The 20,830-nt window shown below is 41.3% G+C and overlaps 1 protein-coding gene across 1 annotated transcript; it reads left to right on the top strand.

Moving 5' to 3' along the window:
* The first annotated feature begins 15,809 nt into the window (after positions 1–15,809).
* On the top strand, positions 15,810–20,555 carry LOC115971883 (pre-mRNA-splicing factor 18). The gene is made up of 2 exons (XM_031091985.1): positions 15,810–16,710; positions 19,954–20,555. The coding sequence occupies exons 1-2, from the start codon at positions 15,889–15,891 to the stop codon at positions 20,365–20,367; spliced, it is 1,236 nt and encodes a 411-aa protein (XP_030947845.1). The 5' UTR covers positions 15,810–15,888; the 3' UTR covers positions 20,368–20,555.
* The last annotated feature ends 275 nt before the right edge of the window (positions 20,556–20,830 follow it).

The raw sequence follows: 20,830 nt of genomic DNA, 5'->3' as shown, positions 1-20,830 counted from the left end.
CCCGGTGGACTGTGTTTTAATTTGCGGGTCGGGGAGTTCCTTTTATACCGGTTTGACCCGGAACCCGCCCGATCCTAAAATTACACAGTAAGAACAAACAAACAAACAAACCACCTATTCGTTGTAAGGATGTGCACGGCTCCAGTCGTGCAGATGGAGGCCAAAATTTTTAATCAACCTGCCAATGGTGGATTGGGATTCCAACCGAACAATCTCTAAATCTAACAGGTCTATTTAGAATCTTAACAATTTTGACTTGGTGAGTTAGATTTTTTTTTTTTTTTTTTTTTGATAAGAAGGGGTTGGCAAATTCAATTGACTATACAAATTTATTTTAAATAATTTGAATAATTGTTTTCTCCCTTTAGGCTGTGTTTGGTTCGCGTAAAACCATTTCCGGAAAATATTCTATTTTCCGGAAATGCTATTTTTCGGAAAGGAAAACGTTTTCAGGTGTTTGGCTGTCACAAAATTCATTTTCCGGAAAATTAATTTTGGTGTTTGGTTCATTTAAACATTTTACCAAAAAATGTATCAAATCCGGCAAAACGCTCGTCCAACGAGCGTCCGACGAGCGGTGCGATCGACGATTGTGATCGCGCCGCTCGTCGGACACGCACCGCTCGTCGATCGACGAGCGGTGCGATCGTCTGACGAGCGCGCTCGTCAATCGCGCCGCTTGATCAATGATCGCGATCGTGCACCGCGCCGCTTGTCGGCGCGGCGCGGCGCGATCTGGGCTCTCTCTCTCTCTCTCTCTCTCTCTCTCTCTCTCTCTCTCTCTCTCTCTCTCTCCGGAAGTGATTTGAATTGAAAATGAGGGGAGAAAATGATTTCTGGGTCAAAGGTGAAAATATTGGTCAACCGAAAGTCATTTTCCGGGAAATGATATTTTCCGTGACAGCCAAACACTCCGGTTTTACAAAAAATGATTTCCTGAAACAGTTTTCATCCAATTCAAACACACCCTTAGTAGAATAGGAAAGAAAAAGTTATAACTTTTATTAAAAATAATTATAAATACTACGTTATTTTTTATTTGAATGAATGAAATTTTATCACACTTAAAAAACAAAACATCTCAGAATCTAAAATTAGACTTATACATATAATAAGATCAATATCCAAATCGTGAAGAGAGGAGAAAAGTGAAATGAAAAAAAAATACAAATATAAAGAAAGAGATGAGAGAGAGAATAGAAAAAAGTTATAAGTAAGGTAGAGTTTTGCAATATGTAACAGGTTAGAAATATCTCAATTTGCTATTTAACCTGACCAATTAATTTATTTGTCTAACATGCCAACCCGACCCACCTCACTTAATGGACTCACACAAATTGGGCTAGGTCAGTGTGGGTCGAGGGGGTGCGGGTCTACTTGTAAGAGGTTAAGGCTTTGCTCTAGTGCAATGGAGCCAACACAATACAAATAAATGATTGGTTTTTAACACGTGTCTGAATCGTGTCAACTCCTATTCATTGGAGGTAAGCTAAGTCTCTTGTATGATTGTAAATGAGATGAGATGAGTTGAGCAGAATGTTAAAAGTTTTGTTCGTTTAATTTTTATTCGAAGACAAGCAGAACTTGAGCTCATCATCAAACAATCTTACACATTTAATAAGCGAATAATAATTAACATCATATGAACCTATAGGGACACATTTTGGATACTAGACCCAAAGAATGATTAGATCCAAGCCCAATACAATGAATTTGTAGAGAGTGGGTTGGAGAACTAGGCTCTAATGAATGGGATAACAATTATAATGGAATTTAACAAACAATTAAACAAAATTGAACTGGAGTTGTCTAAGTAAATTTGTCCTCAGCATAATCCGAGAAGGTCTGTTCTAATATATATTGATTGAGAATGGTTACAGATATGGTTCAAGCTGTTACAATACTTTCTCTTACAAATTTTCGATCCTTTCTCCATGGAGGGTCTCTCATGTTATATAGTTTCCTTTAAACGATCTTGGTCCTCTACTTATTGATCATTTAAGCCACTACTTGAGTACTTGTCCCATCGGACACCCCATCAGGCCCTCTATGAGTTGGGGTAGCCAAGGCAGCACTGTTCAGGGGTCTTCTCCACATTAATGCAGCCAAAAAGTTAGTTACAGAGCATTTAATGTGGTGGTAGCAGTTTTTCCTTAGATAATTCTAAGCTCCCGTTCTTCCAGTACGTTCATAATGCATGTCCCTCTCAGTGGCATTTCCTGGAAGGTTACTTTGAGTGGTAGGATATACATTTGACCTGTGCTTCGTTTATCCGAGGAGCCAATCCTCCTTAGACCACCTTTCCCAAATTTTCCACTTGCACATTACTTATGGGACTCTGAACTTAACGCTCTCACTACTGCTTATTCGTCCTCGGACCAATCAACGTTCTCGGCCAAAACCCAAGGCCCAATATTCAATTTGGACCCTTGCCCCTACAATAGCCCCTTAAAACTCTGGTTTTTCCCTCTTATCCAAGGAGAAAAAGTCGGGTTTTGATTTGTTAAGAGTTAAGGTCATCCATTTCTCTGGTTTACACGAGTGGGAGTACCGTTTTGTGTGCCCTATAACTGTTACTGACGCTTTAAAGCCCGCGATGCATCATTAATTGCTCTAGGCGGTGCTTTGTTCTCCGCATCCAACGGTGAGACGCAAATCCAACAGTTGACATTTCTCCTTGAATTTTGGGCAGAATAATTCCCACTCAATTCCATCCCCTATATAAAGGACCCGAGGAAATCATTTTTCCTTATTTCACAAGTCTTCAAGCTCTCCAGAGATTCCTAACTCTTAAACCTTCAAGACTTCCTAAATTTCTAAAGTCTCCAAGTCTTTTTCTTTAAGAAATTCAAACTTCTAAGAAGCACCAGAAGCAATACTCGTACATGTTCTCGTAAGTTTCTTTCTTCCTACGGTCTTTTCTCCTTGGCCAATCTCCTCGGCTTTCCATTCTTTACTTCCTTTCCCTAAAAACTTCATTCATTTCCCCTTAGTTTGACCAAATGGGTAGGTTTAAGCACCTCATAGACTCTCCAGCCGGCATGAAAGGTTTTAGAGCTAAGTATCACATTCCGCAAGGAGTAGCCCTACGGTATTGTGCTCCAAATCGAATAGTTACAAATAGAAAGGAAGGGGAGGTTGTCATTCCTATGATCACTTTCATAGAAGGAGGAATGACACTTCCCATGGGTAGGGTGACCCGAGGCTATCTGATCGATCATAGGTTGACTCTCCATCAATGTGCCTCTAACCTGTTTAGGGTTTTGGGTAGTGTAGATGCTCTCAACGAGCAAATGAGCCTAGGACTCACGTGGTATGATGTCATTCATTTGTATGAGTGCCACAAGCTCACCGACGCAAGATATTACCTCATGTCTCGGTCCACCACTGTTAAACTGATATCATGTCTTCCTAAGTCCAACAAAGGCATGAAGGATGACTACCTAATCGTTTCGGGGGAATGGCACGACGGTCTTCACTGCCCAACTCGGAAGGGAGACCCAGGTGGGGTACCCTAGGTTTAGGTCCCTCAGCGTGGGATTTAGATCCTTTAGCTTTACCACCTTTACCTTTTAACACTTTGTTTTCTTTCGACGATTGGTTTCATTGATCTGACCTGGTTTGCCCCTCGGATGTTTTTGCAAATAAAGGGCATGTTGCTCCCCGACTCAGTCTTGTCAACGTCACGGGTCTCAATAAGGTGGTGCGATCCAAGATTTTTGTGAGTGAAGACGGGCAACTGTGAGCTGTCCACTTAATATTGGACTTTGAGCCCTTGTCAAACGCATTCCAAGACGTAGGCCAAGTGATAAGAGCAGGCGATCCTAGAATCCATAGGATAGATGTCTCTCGGCCTGGTTTCTTGGCTCGGGAAGGCCTCCCTCCAGTTGAACTTCCTCTTCAACGCTCCTCGCGAGAAGTAACTATTCCAAGGGAGGAAACAACCTCCTCGCGTCTCTCCCTTGAGGCCGAGATCGGTCAATTCCAACTTGAAGAAGAAGAAGGAGCACCAAAAAGGCTTGTGGAGCTCTCATATTCCGAAGCTGAATTTGACAGACTTTCCGTAGTTCATTCTCCAAGGCTTGTAGTAGCCTAGGTTGACCCTGCCTCTGAGGAAGAGGAAGAGTGGCCTTGAACCCTAGGAGAGGCCTTAAAGATTTAATGGCTGGGAGGAAAGGGTCATCATCCAAAGATGCCCCACAAACTCAACTTCCTCCCAATCCCCCACTTCCACCTCTTCCCTCTCCTCTCGACTTGCACCCCGATCCTAACTTGCAAAGGAAGAAGAGGAAGGGGAAGGACATTGAGGAGGGGGAGATCATCCTTCCAAAGGACCCGAAGCAGTAAAAAACTGTCAGAGATAAAAGGGGCTCCTCTGTAGAGAGCAAGGAGGACTCCCTTGGGGCCGAGGTTCACCGAACACAGCGCACCTAGGCTCCCCAGCTGGAGCTGGATGGCACTGCCATCCCCAGGTACACTTTAGTTCGAAACTTCCAGGGGGGCATTTAGGCTACGTTGCTTAAGCCTTAGAGTAGCCTCTCCTCCTCCCCAAAGATATGGACGTTCTCAGGCGCTTCAAACAGCTTGACCTTTTCCTATCCCTGAAGAGGGACCTTGTTATGGAAAGTAATCTAACATATTTTTGAATTAAATACTTAGCTGATGTTCTTTACATGGGATCCTCTGTTATTTTTATGTAGGTTACCCAACAAGTTTTCATAGCTGAGGAGTGGGTCAAGGACGCCCGTAATCAGGTTATAGCTGAGGCCCACTCCTGTGCTGAAGTTGAGAAGTCCTTGGGGGCTATCAAGCAGGAGCAGATTGAACTGGCCAATAAGCTGACTGCCTCAAAAAGGGCACGTCAAAGTGCTGAGGCTGGCTTAAAGAGGTTGGAGACCCAGGCCGAAGACCAGCACCAACAGCTAAACATAATCGAGATAGACCTGGCCACCTAGAGACAGCTAGTCCTGGATCTCAAGGCTGAGCTGCAAAAAGCCAAGGATGCAGCTTGGATGGTCAAGGAAGCTTCTAAGGCCATGGAGATGGCATCTTATAAACGTAGGGTACAGGACACGAAGACTTGGTTGGCAAAAGAGGTGGCAGGAGTCTATAGGGACTATTGCACCAAGACATGGGCAGAAGCGCTCAACCGAGCGGGAGTCTCTACTGACTTTGAACTAAGGAAGGCTGAGAACATTTTCTTCCCGGAGGACATCCGAGAAGTTCCAGCAACACTCCCTCCTCCTAAGCAGCTCCCCACCACCCAAGCCCCTCCTCCCAATGCTGAAGTCTCCAAAGGGGCTGGGAAGGGTAAGAAGGCTCTGTCACCGATGAAGGCCAAACACTCCGAGAATGCTCTCACAATTAGGGATGTGATCTCCCAAGCTAAGGATATAGAGTTTAAGTCCAAGGCTGAAGATTCCCAATCCGAGACAGTTGATCCCAAGAAGGACCCTCCACAAGCAAAGGCCTAGCTACAAAATATTTTATTTTTTATTTTTTTATCTTTCTGCATGTATATTTTTTTGTTGTGGTGTTTCACCACTGTTTGTAATAAACTATCATTTTTTGATCAATAAAAATATTTTACCTTTTGTTTCATGAATCTTTCTTTTTCCTTGTAACCTTTATTCTCTTATCAGTATTAACTAAGATTGCGAACAATAATGGGTCGTTATTACTCATACTTTAACAAAAGCTAATAGTATTGTATTACTGCTAATTCAAATAAATCGAACAAGTGCCAACAATAAAGAGAATTATCACATACTTGTACTGAGAGTTGGGCCCTCTGCAAGGGAGGCTGAATCTTATGGAGATGAATAATATATCTTGTAAATGATAGATAGGGCAAAGAACCCTTATTCTGCTCAACACTTATATAAATATCTAAGAACATTAACTTACTTCAAGCTACTGATCCGAGGAGTCGTGTGTGACCTGGGACCTATTCTGGTACTTAGGAAAATAAAGGTTATGTCAACTTACCCAAAGCATGTGGTCCGAGGAGTCAGGCATGTCTAGAGTTCTGTTTAGTACTTAGAAAGGTGTCATAGAGTGTTAATTTCTCCAAAACATGTGGTCCGAGGAGTCAAGCATGTCTAAGGTTCTGTTTAATCACTGAAGAAGATATCATTAGGTATTAATTTTTCCAAAGTATGTGGTTTGAAGAGTCAAGCATGTCTAAGGTTCTATTTAATACTTAGAAAGACATTATGAAGTATTAATTTTCCCAAAACATGTGGTCTGAAGAGTCAGGCATGTCTAAGGTTCTGTTTAATACTTAGAAAGGTGCCATAGAGTGTTAATTTCCCCAAAATATGTGGTCCGAGGAGCCAGACATGTCTAAGATTCTGTTTAATCACTGAAGAAAATATCATTAAGTATTAATTTTCCCAAAGCATGTGGTCTGAGGAGCCAGGCATGTCTAAGGTTCTGTTTAATACTTAGAAAGATGTCATGGAGTGTTAATTTTCTCAAAGCATGTGAACTGAGGAGCTAGGCATGACTAAGGTTCTGTTTAATCATTGAAAAAGATGTCATTAAGTATTAATTTTCCCAAAACATGTGGTCTGAAGAGCTAGGCATGTCTAAGGTTCTGTTTAATACTTAGAAAGATGTCATGGAGTGTTAATTTTCCTAAAGCATGTGGCCCGAGAAGCCAGGCATGACTAAAGTTCTGTTTAATCACTGAAAAAGATGTCATTAAGTATTAATTTTCTCGAAACATATGGTTTGAAAAGTCAGGCATCTCTAAGATTCTGTTTAATACTTAGAAAGATATTATGGAGTGTTAATTTTCTCAAAGCATGTGGTCCGAGGGGCAGGCATGACTAAGGTTTTGGTTAACACTTAAACCAATGATTAAAAGATATCAATTTACTCAAGGTATGTGGTCTGAAGAGTCAGGCATGACCAAGGTTTTGTTTGATTTAGCAAATAGTAGAACACATGATAAATAATATGATAAACCAAAAATATGGCAAAGACTGCTTTTATTAATAATAATACCTTCTCAGGTTGTTTACATTCTAGGGACGGAGTACAGTATTTTCATCTAGATCTTCCAGATAATATGCGCCTACTCCTGCCACTAAAGTAATGTGATATGGTCCTTCCCAGTTAAGCCCCAGCTTCCCCCAAGCTGGGTTCTTAGCAATACCCAAAACTTTTCTTAACACCAAATCTCCTGGTGCTAGTGATCTCAGCTTCACATTGGCATTATACCCTTACTTGAGCTTGTGTTGATAATAGGCCAATTAGACCGTTGCATTTTCTCTTCGTTCCTCAATTAAGTCTAGGCTCCTCCCTAACAGCTTATCATTATTGCTTGGATCGAAAGAACTCGTCCTCAGCATTGGGAATCTAGTCTCCAAAGGAATAACTGCCTCGGCCCCATACGTCATTGAGAATGGTGTCTCTCCTGTTGACCTGCGAGGCATAGTCCGATATGTCTAAAAGACGTGTGACAACTTTTCCACCAATTTTCCCTTCGCATCATCCAACATCTTCTTAAGTCCATTCACTATGACTTTATTAAAAGCCTCGGCCTGTCCATTCCCTTAGGGGTAAGCCGGAGTGGAATATCTATTCGTAATTCCCAAGTCACAACAATATCTCCGAAAGGCCTTGCTATCAAACTGCAGGCCATTATCCGAGATGAGGGTATAAGGGACCCCAAACCGGGTGACTATGTTTTTCCAAACAATTTTTTTTGCATCAACGTTCCGGATATTCGCCAAGAGTTCAGCTTCGACCCACTTAGTGAAGTAGTCCGTGCCAACTAGCAAGTACCTCTTATTCCCTGCTGCCTTGGGGAAAGGGCCAACAATGTCCAAGCCCCATTGAGCAAATGGCCAAGGGTTGGACAGAGGATTAAAGACCCCTCTCGATTGGTGGATATTTGGTGCATATCTCTAGCATTGATCACACTTCTTTACATACTCTTGTGCTTTTTTCTGCATGTTTGGCCATTAGTAGCCCTGAGTGATGGCTCGATGAGATAAAGATCTGCCTCCAATGTGGCTTCTACAAATCCCTTCATATAACTCCTCAAGGAGTAATTCTGATGCCTCAAGATGCATGCATAGTAGGTATGGCCCAGAAAATGAGCGTTTGTATCATTTTTGGCCCTTGGATAGCCAAAACCTAGGAGCTTTTCTCCGTACCTTGTCAGCTTTTGATTTCTCCTCGGGCAGGATATCCTCCTTCAAGAATAGTACTATAGGGCCCATCCAGCTAGGCCCTACCTTAACTTGATGAACATGTACCATCTCCCTCTTCCCTTCCGTGGGTTTGCATAAGTCTTCTACAAGGATGACCCGAGGTAAGCTCTGCGCCAAGGAGGTTGGAAGCGTGGCTAGGGAATCAACATGCGTGTTTTCGCTTCTAGGGATATGCAATATGTTGAAAGATTCAAACCCTGACTGCAAATGCTTAACTTAACTCAAGTATCCTTGCATTCTCACATCTTTTGCTTCTAACTCCCTTTTCACCTAGCCTACGACCAACCTTGAGTCTGAAAACATCTCCGTTGCCTTTCCGCCCATTCTTTGAACCATGGTCATTCCCACTAGTAGAGCCTCATATTCAGCCTCATTATTTGTGGTCGAGAAGTCCAGTCTCAATGATTTCTCAATAGTAATCTTCTCGGGAGATACTAGAACTAACCCCACTCCGAATCCCCTTTAATTTGCTACACCATCAACGTATACTCTCCAAGATAAAGGATAAAGGATCTTGTAGGTAGATCATGCCAACCGATTTTCCATCCACGCCTCGCTTCTCTACTTCTACTTCCAATGGAGATTCAACAAATTCGGCTACCAGATCTGCGAGGACTTGGCCCTTAACAGAGATACGAGGCATGTATTTGATGTCAAAAACTCCTAGGATTGTGCCCCATTTAGCAATCCTCCCTGTGTAATCAGTACTTTGGAGCAGAGATCTGAGCGAAAGTTAAGTTAGGACAACAACTGTGTGTGCCTGGAAGTAATGAGGCAGTTTACATGTAGCATGCACCACCGCCAAAATGGCATTTTCCAGTGGTAGGTAACAAACCTTGGCTTCATGTAGTGACTTGCTCACATAATAAATTGACCTTTGTGTGTCGCTATCGACTCGTATCAACACCAAGCTTACAGCATGAGGGGCCATAGCAATATAAGCAAACAGGACCTCGTCTACCTCAAGACTGGACATAATAGGCGGCTGAGAGAGATATTCCCTAAGTCGCTGGAAGGCCAAAGCACACTCCGCAGTCTACTCAAATCCTTTCCACTTATTCATCAACAGGAAGAAAGGTTTGCATTTATCCGCTGATCGGGAGATAAACCGATTCAAGACAGCAGTCATTCTAGTTAGCTTTTGGACTTTCTTGGGGTTCCGAGGTGTTTGTAAATTGTTAATTGCCTTAATCTGATCAGGATTAACTTCAATTTCCCGATGAGTTACCATGTAGCCTAGAAACTTGCCTGACCCCACACCAAAAAAGCATTTGAAAGCATAAAGGCGTAACTTGTGTTTCCTCATAATTTCAAAAATGTTCCCGAGATCTCCCATATGCTCAAACACTACCTTACTCTTCACCACCATATCGTCTATATAGACCTCAATACTCTTACCCAACTATGGTTTAAACATCTTAGTCATCATCTTTTGATAGGTAGACCCTGCATTTTTCAAATTAAAGAGCATCACTTTATAATGGTAGTTTCCAGTGGGAGTGACAAAAGCTGTTTTTTTCTAATCACCCAAGGCTAGTGGTATTTGGTGGTATCCTTTAAAGGCATTTAAGAAGCTCATCCTAGGGTGGCCTACAGTTGCATCCACCAACTGGTCTATCCTAGGCATAGGAAAGGGATCTTTTGGGCAAGTCTTATTTAGATCTGTGAAGTTTATGCACACTCGCCACTTCCCATTCTTTTTCTTCACCACCACAGTATTGGCCAGCCACTCAGGGTAGAATATCTCCTTGATAGCCCCTGCCTGCTTAAACTTTATCACCTCGTCTTTAACAGCATCAAAATGATCATTCAACGAACGCCAATGTGGTTGCTTCTTGGGGGTGACAAATGGATTAACATTTAAATGATAGTAGATGAAGCTCAGATCCACCCCTGGGGCTTCGTAGGCGTTCCATGCGAACACGTCAACGTTTCTCCTAAGAAACTTTATTAGCTCTTCTTTTTCTTGAGGAGGCAGCTGAGCTCCGACTTGAAAGAATTTCTCTGGATCATCACCAACAACAACCGTCTCTAAATCTTCACATTTCACCTCCTCGATTGATCCATTGATAGGCAACACCGGAGCTTTTAATTGCTATAAGCTCCTTTCAGCAGAGGTCGATAACTCAACTTTGGGCTGATGTAAGATGGCAGCCATTAGGCACTGCCTAGCCGTGGATTGACTCCCCATAATCTCTTCAATCTGGCCTCCCGACGGATATTTCACCTTCTGGTGCAGAGTAGAAGAAACGGCTCCTAGAGCATGAAGCCAGGGTTTGGACACAATGGCTGTGTAGGGAGAATAAGCGTCAACCACAATGAAGTCTACTTATACCACTTTTGAACCAGCCTACACCGGTAATCTAATCTAACCCCTAGGGACGACAACCTTTCCATCAAAACTCACCAAAGGAGAATCGTAGGCTATTAAGTCCTTGGGTCTTAAGTTCAGCCCCCTGTACAAGTCGGGATACATAATCTCAACGCCATTGTCTTGGTCCACCATCACCCTCTTCACGTCATACCTCCCAATCCTGAGCGTGACCACTAAAGCATCATCGTGGGGCTGCATGGTTCCGATCTTATCCTCGTCCAAAAAATTTAGTGCCGGTTGGATATCCACCCTAGCCCTCTTTGGCTCCGGATTAATGTCCTCATTTGACAGTCGAGCCACAGACATCACTCTAGAGGGACAAGAACCAGTCCTTCCTAGAGCAGCAAAGATGACATTTATCGTTCCCAAAGAAGGTCTTGAATGAGCATCCCTCTGGGGTTCTGAATTTGCTTGACCCTGCAGGTCACTGGAATGATGTAAAAATTGCTTCAATTTTCCTTCTCAAACTAGCTGGTCCAGATGATCCCACAAATTTATACAGTCCTCCGTAGTGTGTCCCTAGTCCTGATGGTACTGGCAATAAAGGTTCTGATTGTGCCTCATGGGGTTTCCAACCATCTTATTTGGCCACTTGAAGAACAACTCATTCTTGATCTTCTCTAGAACTTGGTGCATCGGTTCTCGGAACACCGTATTAACCACCTGAGTATTGGCAAGCCCTAGCTGGCCAACAAAGTCTCTCCAAGATCAGTTATTATTATACCGATCCGACCTGAAATCCCTCATCTCCTGAGGGATAACCTTAGCCTTACCTTTCTCCTGCTGCTGGTCTTTCTTAACCTTTTTATACTTGTCAATCTTGTCCATGAGTTGGCGCATACTAGTGATAGACTTTCCTGTTAAAGACTTCCTTAAACTGTGCTCGGCTAGGAGGCCAACCTTGAAAGTACTGATGGCCACGTCATCAAAGTCACCATCTATCTCATTGAACATCTCCCAGTATCTGTTTGAGTATGTCTTCAGGGTTTCCCCTTCTTGCATGGATAATGACAGTAGGGAACCCAAGGGCAGAGGAACTCTACTACAAGTAATAAAACAAGAGCCAAATGCTTGGGTGAGCCCCTTGAAGGATTTTATGGAACTTGCCCCCAGGCCGTCAAACCATCTCATCGCCATAGGTCCCAGGCTGAATGGAAACACTTTACACATTAAGGACTCGTTCTTAGAATGGACAGTCATTCTTTGGTTGAAATGACTCACATGCTCCACAGGATCCGTTCAACCATTGTAGATTGTGAACGTTGGCTGATTGAATCGCCAATGAAGTTTTGTCTCTTCAATCTTGTGCGTGAAGGGCGACTTGGAAATTTGGTTCAATGCCTTGCTCATAGCGTCATTTCCCAGGCTTTTGCGAGGCAGGCTTCTATACCTACATTTGTGATGGTGCTCCTCATCGTAGGAGAAAGACTCGCTAGATGAGGTTTTTAACCTTCGTCTATAACTAGTATCCTGTCTATCATCAGAGGAAACATCAGAGTTGGAGGGGGTTCGCTTTCGCCGGCATGGCGTAACTCCTTCTTTAAATGGTCAATTTCCAGTTGCATGGCTCTGTTATTCTGTTCCTGAGAGATGTGACTTCCAATTCGAGAGTGGCTTCTACTTGTATGTGTAGTATGCACACTACCCTCTCGATCTCTCCTACGTTCAAGATTGAGGAAATCATCTTGTCGTTGGGACCCCATGGATTCTTGCTGATGAGGACTTGATCCTACCATAGTTAACCGTTACACTCACTATCATACAAGTTCTTTTCTATAGACGGTGCCAATTGTAGGGACACGTTTTGGATACTGGACCCAAAGAATGATTGGATTCAAGCCTAATAAGCCCAATACAATGAATTTGTAGAGAATGGGTTGGAGAACTAGGCTCTAATGAATGGGATAACAGTTAGAATGGAATTTAACAGACAATTAAACAGAAATGGACCGGAGTTGTCTAAGTAAATTTATCCTCGGCACAATCCGAGGAGGTCTATTCTAATATATATTGATTGAGAATAGTTACAAATATGGTTTAAGTTGTTACAATACTTTCTCTACAAATTTTCGATTCTTTCTTCATGGAGGGTCTCTCATGTTATATAGTTCCCTTTGAACGATTTTGGTCCTCCACTTGTTAATCATCTAAGCCATAATTGGACATAGTTCGGAAACCCAACATACAACCACCCCTAAATTTACCCAGCAAAAACTAACTATGAAATGAGTTGTCTACTTAAGCTTAAGTTTTAGTCATAGGGCTTAAGCAAAACTTTTGGGGCCAAAATGGTTACATCTAATTATGTTTGTTGCCTGAAAACAAAAATTTAACCAGGATATCTCTCGATCTTGTGCTTGGAAACTACTTGCACATTCGAACTCTAAAAGTTAAAAGTTAAAAGTCAAAAGTGATCTGTGTGTTGTTTCTAGAAGTAAGCTTTAAAGTGAATTGTATACATGAAATATTAATGTTTAAGATAAAGAATAGACTACATTGAAGAATAAATTAAAATATTTGCCAACATAAACAATGTAGCTTTCTCTCTCTTTTTTTTTACCACGAAAAAAAGATTTGTGATTTTGGTATTCATCAAGTAATAATTCTTTTTGTTTTTATTGGGTCCTTACTAATGTGATTTTAAAAAAAAAAAATATTGAAATTTTGTATGTAATTATCTCTTAAAAAAAACAGAGTCGAGTACTAAGAGCATTTCCATCAAATGTGCCAAATGTCAAATATTTGGCATTTGGCACACTAAACACCAAAAAAGCTCCCACATCAGGTATTTCAAATTCTAAAAATTTTGGCATGGGTGAACAGTACTGTCTCAAAATTGAGACAGTACTGTTCACAAATTGTAAAATTTTTATTTATTTATATTATACTCTCTCTCCTCTCTGACCTTAATTTCTCTCTCTTCCCTGTTGCTTTTCTTTATCACAGCCTCTCCTCTCTCCTTTCTTCCTCTCTAACCCAGCCGCCCTCCTCCCTTCATCAGTCACTCTCACTCTAGCCTCTCTTCCTCTCTCTAGAATACACCGCTAATCTCGCCACCAAACCACCGGCCTCTCCTCCACCTTGTTGCCACCTCATTTGGCTGTAGATCACACAAACAAAACAAAACTTAGAAATCACCGGCCTCTCCTTCACATTCGTTGCCACTCGATCAACCTTATCCTCACCCTCCGTCGTCACCAACAACGGTGGGATTGATTGGTTTTCTGGGTTTTATTTTTTTGGTTTTCCGGGTTTTATTTTTCTGGCTTTTATTTTGTGGGTTAATTGGGTGGGATTGATTGTGATGGTGGCTGGGTTGTGTTGTTTTAGCCACTCATAATGGTGGGTCTTGGGTAATTTTTCAAATTGGGTTCATGGGTTTTGAGTTGTGATTGTTGTTGTACGATAGTGGTGGTTAGGGATGGCAATTTAGATCCGACCCGTGGATACCCGGTCTGGCCCGACCCTAATGGGCCGGATTTTACCCGGTCCGATAAAGAATAGGGTCGGGTATGGGTTTAAAAAAAAAAACCCGAAGCGGATCCGGGTCGGGTCCGGGTTTTATTAAAAAAAAATCCGAAACCCGACCCGAAACCCGACCTGGATAAGACCCGATTACCATAAAATTACTAAAAAACCCCCTATATATATATAGCTAAACAGAACACAAACCCTAACTCCCTTATTTCTCAGCTCACGCCTCCAGCCTCCTCACCCTCACTCCCTCATTTCTGCTCAAACCTTTTCAGTCCTCACCCTCGCCCCTCACTGCCTTACACAGCACACGGCCTCACACCTCACGTAGCCACGCTCCGTCTCACGGCCTCACACCTCACGCTCCGTCTCACGCATGGTCGTCGCCCCCCTCACAGACTCACTCTCACTCTCCAGGCACAGCCGATCGCACCAGATCCTTCAAATCCCAGCGGATGTTTTTCCTTGTTGGCTGATTGTAAGCCTCATCTAGTCATCTGTGTCAATCAAAACAGTGATGTCTTCCTCCGACGATCTATGCAACCTAGCCTTAGCTGCGCATGCCGCCGTGGCGCGTATGTCGCTCGGCGACATCAACGAGACGACGACGGCATCAGATACAAAAGAATCAAAATAGGGTTTTATTTATTTATTTTTTTCTGTTTGTGATTTGTGTTTTTTTTCTTTTAGTAAAAATTATGTATTAACAGAGAAGAGCAAAAAATCAAGCTGATTTGTGTTTCTGTTCATGTTTGGGATTGTGATTTGTATTTTTTTTTTTTTTATGGTGAAAAATTTGTATTAACAAAGAAGAGAAAAAAAAGAAAAAAAAAAAAAAAAAAAAACTTATTTGTTTCCTTTTTTTTTTAAAAAAAAAAAAAAAAAAGGAAAAAAAATCTCACACTATGGCATAATGCATATGCATATACTCAAGATCTTTACACAAGCTGATTTGGTGTGAGATTTTTTTTTAAATTTTTTTCCCTTCACATTTTAAACTGGTTGGGCCTATTTTTGGCATCTGGGCGTTAAAAAAAAATTGGTTGTGATTGGGCCATGATTTGGTCCGAGAATTAGGCCCAAATTTGGCCTAGCTAGACGGGGCCCGCGGGGCCCGTGGAGCCCGGTGGGGCGGGTCTGAGCCCCGGGAAAAAAACCCGTTTAGTAAACGGGCCGGGTCCGGGCCGTGGATCTTGGCCCGCGGGTCGGGTTCGGGTATGGAAAACCCGGCCCGAACCCGACCCGTTGCCATCCCTAGTGGTGGTTGGAATTTTTGCGGTGGTAGTTAGTGTTTTTTTGTAAATGGATTTGTTTGGGGTATTTCGCTGGATTTGTTTGGTTTTGTTTTGAATTATATTTTGGGTTGTGAGCGGTGGCCGTGGTTGTTGGTTGGTGGTGGTGGGCAGTGGTTGTTGCCTGTTGGGTGGCCACTGTTTTGTATTGGGATGAATTTTAAGAAAATATTATTTTAATATGTTGTATATATTATTTTAATGTATAGAATAGAAGAATAAAACATGTGATGTAAGACGTATTGTAAAATGGTGTTTTAAAATAATAAAGATGTATTTTTGATCTATCTCTTAAAAAAAAACAAATGTATTTTTTATGGGAGTATAACTAAGGAAAAAAGCATTATTTAGCGCAAAAAAATAAAATAAAATAAAAAAGCCCAATTATCTGATCAGAGAGAGAGATATATATATTTCTATCAAAAAAAGAAAAGAAAAGAGAGAGAGAGAGATATATATTTTTTCTTCCTCTTCTTCTTCCTCGAAACAAAGCCCTAGCGAGAGAGAGAGTGAGAGAACGGAGATGGACCTACTGAAGCAAGAGATCCTGAAGAAGAAACAATCTCTGAAAGAAGACACAGGCGGCCGTAAATTCTTCAAGCGCTCCGAGCTGGAACAGAAACAAATCCAGAAGCTTCGCGACCAAGAGAAACTCGAACTCCAAGCCAAATCTAACCGCCAATCCTCTTCTTCAACCACCACTACCAACGCCTCCGCCACCGCCAATACATCCTCCACAACCGACTCCGCAACCGTCGCCGCCACGTCATCCCTCACCGACGAACAAAACATCGATAACCTCGTTCTCCCTCGACATGAAGTGATCCGCCGCCTCCGTTTCCTCAAGCAACCGATCACTCTCTTCGGCGAGGACGATACGGCTCGGCTCGACCGGTTGAAGTACGTGCTTAAAAACGGTCTCTTCGAGGTGGATAGTGATATGACTGAAGGACAGACGAATGACTTTCTTCGCGATATTGTGGAGCTGAGGAAGCGGCAGAGGAGTGGGATGATGAGCGAGAGGAAGAGGCAGAAAGGAGAGGAGGAGAAAACGGAGGATAAAGACGGAGGTGGAGGAGAAGATGAATTGAGCGGCGGAGAGGGCGGATCTGACGGTGGTATCGATAACGATAAGGATTTGAAGCGAATGAAGGCAAATTTCGATGAATTGTGTGAGGAGGATAAGATTCTGGTGTTCTTTAAGAGGCTATTGACTGAGTGGCGCCAGGAATTGGATGAGATGGGCGAGGCCGAGAAGCGGACTGCCAAGGGGAAGTCTATGGTGGCCACTTTTAAGCAGTGTGCTCGGTATTTGAATCCGCTGTTCAAGTTTTGCAGGAAGAAGGTGAGTGGTTTTGAATTTCCAAGCTTGGATTTTGTTTGGTTCTAATAGTTGCCATTGTTAAATTTTGATTGATTCACTTGGTTTTAGTATGAGTAGCTTATGAATATGTGAATTTTCATAGAAATGTGAATTGAAGTATTGAGAACTGGGGTGATAAAACTATCATTGGGTGTGTGTAACTTTATCATATATGAAAAAACTATGTGACATGCCCTTGATTTTTTGATAAGTTATGGAAATTGGTAAAAGATTAAGAGAGTTGGTGCACGATGCGATTTTAATGCAAATTGAAGAGTAATGAAAGTTGATTTACTTTTTACCTATCAAAAAAAGAAAAAAAATTGATATACTTTCCAAAGTGTGTAACCTTTAAATAGAGAATGTAAGAAAATTCTTTTAAGATAGTTTCAGTTCAGGTCTAAAATAAAATTTCAACTTATAGTTCCCAGTACTCAATCACGATATGTAACATGCATTGAGATTTGGAAGCGTTATTCTGGCCATCTTTTGAAATTGAATTGAGTAGTATTGCCACTACCTACATGTAAAAAAACAGATATCTGTTTTTTTTTTTTCTCCCATCAATACTACTCATATGCAAATAACAAATGGTGAGCCATACTTATATATATATATATATATATATATATAAATGGAGAGCCTTGTTATTTTGTTATATTGTATAGAAAGGAGTGTGATTTGTTGATCAATTCATTTTCAACCCAATCTTAGACCCTTTACTGTATGAAGCAAATAGATGTATGTGGAATCATTAGTTGCTTGGGTTTACTTCAGTGTTGAAGGTTTATTAAGTGCTGATCAGTTTGCTGATAGGCTTTGAGTTTGAAGGATTTTTATGATGACATTTTATAGCATTGTTGGGACCTAGTGGAGATGGGAGAAAGATATTTTGGAATCCTTTTAATAGGAATCTCATGACTTTGGCAGCTTTGAGAAGTCCTTGAATGCTTCTTTTATTACTCTTGTGCCTAAAAGACAGATACTAAAAATATAAGGGACTTTCACCCCTATCGGTCTGTATTGGAACCTATGAAGCACGGGTGCGTTTCGGGACTCGGGTGTGGGTGTGGGTGTGGGTGCGGGTGGGGCAATTAAAAAATTATTAAAAATATTTTTATTTATATTTTTAATGTATTGCTAAGCATACTTTTTTCACATTATATAAACATATACCAAATTTAAGAGCAATAGTAGATAATAACTAAAACATGATGTTCATAAATTAAATACAACCCACAAAATTGAAACTAAAACATTCCATGATGTTCGGAAATTAGAATACAACTCACAATGAGTAATAACTATTAACTAAATAAAAAATCAAACCCAAGTCACAACATTATTACATTACAGCTTATATAAAAAATTAAAAAAAAATCAGATCAGGTGAGGTAAGCTTCAGACTAAAAAAATCAGATCAGCTTGAGCTTAAATAAATTGAAAAACTAAGATTGAAAGCTTTAGTTTGATACCTGAGTTGAGACTCTTGAGAGTGGGTCAAGCTTGAGACTTGAGACTTGAGATTGAGAGTGGGTCAGTGAGGTTGTGAGTGAGTTGAGAGTGAGGTTGTGTGTGTGACTGAGTGGCTGAGTGTCTCTGAGACAGAGAGGCAGAGAGCACACAGCACAGAGAGATGAATGAGAGAGAGCTGAAGTTTGAATGAAGTGAGAATGCGTGAGAGAGTTTAGGCCCTTTAGGGTTTGTCATTAAGTTCAAACGGTACGTTTTGCACTTTTTTTTTTTTTTTTTTTTTTTGAATTTCGGCCTGAATTGGCCGTTTCGGCGGTTTTGCCTGATACGGCCGATACGGCTTGAGTTGGCGCGAATCAGCCCAAGTCTGAGCCGCGTTGGCGCGAGTCGTGGGAAAAAAAAGTTGGACTCAGCACCAACATGCGAGCAGCGGCGTCCCTCGCACGTCGCCGCGTTGGATGCGGGTGCGGCATGGGTATTGCCGCATCCGTGCATCCCAGATTGGAACACTTACATGATTTTGGTGAAGGTTTTTTTTTTGAGACTGTGTTGGGGTTAAAAGTTAATTTGGGAAAGACCTAGTCCCAATTAGGGAGGTTGAAGAGGTAGAGAAGTTGGCTGGCTTGATGTGGTATACTACCCATGAAATTCCTCAGAATGCCTATGGAATCTCCTTCAAGGATTAGTGTACTATGGAATTTTGTTAGAAAGGATGGAAAGGAAATTAACTAGATGGAAAAAAAATTATCTGAGGCCGGAAGGCCTCATGCTCTGTAAGAGCACCTTATGTGGTTTATCCATCTACAACCTCGCTTCATTTACTATTCCTATTAACGTAGCAAATAGGATTGAGAAGCTCCAAAGGAACTTCATATGGGGTGGGATGATTGAAGCATATAAGTTTCATCTAGTATATTGGAATATGGTTTGAACCTTTGGCTTATGGGCTCCTATAATCCCTTTGCATAGCATCTAGAGACTTAACTTTTTCTTCACATTGTCCTCTAACTTAGTTAAATATTCAAGACCTGATCTTCTTCATATCTTCCCATCTGGTGTCTTGGCTTCCCTATAATGATTGATTGCTGCAGTTCTCAACTTCATATGCTTGGAGGAATTGGTGCCTGTTTTATTTTCTCTCTTAGTCTAAATGTGGTGTATAGGTTGTCAGAGATGACCCTTTAATTTCTGCTTATAGATATCTATTTCAAGCCCCCTGTGATAGAAAGCCTGAAACTTTTGAGTTGTGATTGAACTTTACCTGATGAGTCTAGCATTTAGAAGGCCTTTTTATCGAGGCCTTGCTGGAAAACCATTTCAGTGCGTAAACCTCTCTCTGTCTCTTTGAGTCCTTAGGAATTTCTTAACCTAAAATCTAATGTAATCCTGTCAATCCTTTTAAGACCTGATCTTAGGCTGCGGGACTCACAACAGCTATATTTGTTGTCAGTAGTCTTTCCTTGTTGATTTTACTTTGAAACAAGTTCTAAGTTCCATACCTTGAAGCCTACATGGATCGCTTCTCACAAGTCACAGCTGATTATAAAATGTTGTATTATATGTATTTCCAATTTTCACTATGTTTGAGAGGATATCCACATGATGCTGTGCATGTACATTTATGTATACATACAAACAAACATATAAATCCTTTTATTTTCTTTAAAATTTTTGGTTGGATTTGGTGTTGACTATTGTTGCTTTCTTTGTATAAAGCACACTGTATTGGGCTCATGTTAATTCTCTTTATAGGTTCTTCCTGATGATATTCGCCAAGCATTGATGTTGGTGGTTGAATGCTGCTTGAAGCGAGACTACTTAGCTGGAATGGACCATTATATTAGGCTCGCCATTGGAAATGCACCTTGGCCTATTGGTGTCACTATGGTTGGTATCCATGAACGTTCTGCCCGTGAGAAGATCTACACCAATAGTGTGGCCCACATTATGAATGATGAGACAACTAGGAAGTACTTGCAATCAGTGAAGAGATTGATGACCTTTTGCCAACGACGGTACCCAGCATTGCCATCCAAAGCTGTTGAGTTCAACAGCCTGGCAAATGGTAGCGACTTACAATCTCTGCTAGCAGAAGAGAGGATTTCTGGGGGTAATCTAGCCTCTGAGGAAAGGCTTCGGATAATGCCTGCTCCAAATGAGAGCTAGCTGTTATGTATTCTATGATCTGTTTATGGGATATTATTGCATTTCAATGATCCATGTGCCATCCAATTCTAAGCTTTGAATGGTAAAATCCACACTCTTTGACCATGGATGTTGTTTTCATTGATTGTGTACCAATATAAATGCAGAAAGTGAAGTTTTAGTGACTGAATACTTAATACTTTCGTTCATACATATGTTTTTTTTGTCCTTTAATTCATTCTTACGTGGGGAAAGGTAGCTAAGAACAATACATTATTATTATTATTATTATTATTTTTTCATGGTGCTCCATGAGTTCTTTCACTGTGTTGGGTCATGACTCATGGGGTGTTCTTTCGGATAAGGGGTTTTTTTTTTTTTTTTTTTTTTTTTTTTTTTTTTTTTTTTAAAGTAAATAATGAATAGGGACAGTTATATATACTTTTGGTTTTGGATAATCAGTGACAAGAAACATATATAAAGC

This window comes from Quercus lobata, chromosome 12, assembly GCF_001633185.2.
Source record: "Quercus lobata isolate SW786 chromosome 12, ValleyOak3.0 Primary Assembly, whole genome shotgun sequence".
Classification (NCBI taxonomy): domain Eukaryota; kingdom Viridiplantae; phylum Streptophyta; class Magnoliopsida; order Fagales; family Fagaceae; genus Quercus; species Quercus lobata.
This window is presented reverse-complemented; position numbering and strand designations above follow the sequence as displayed.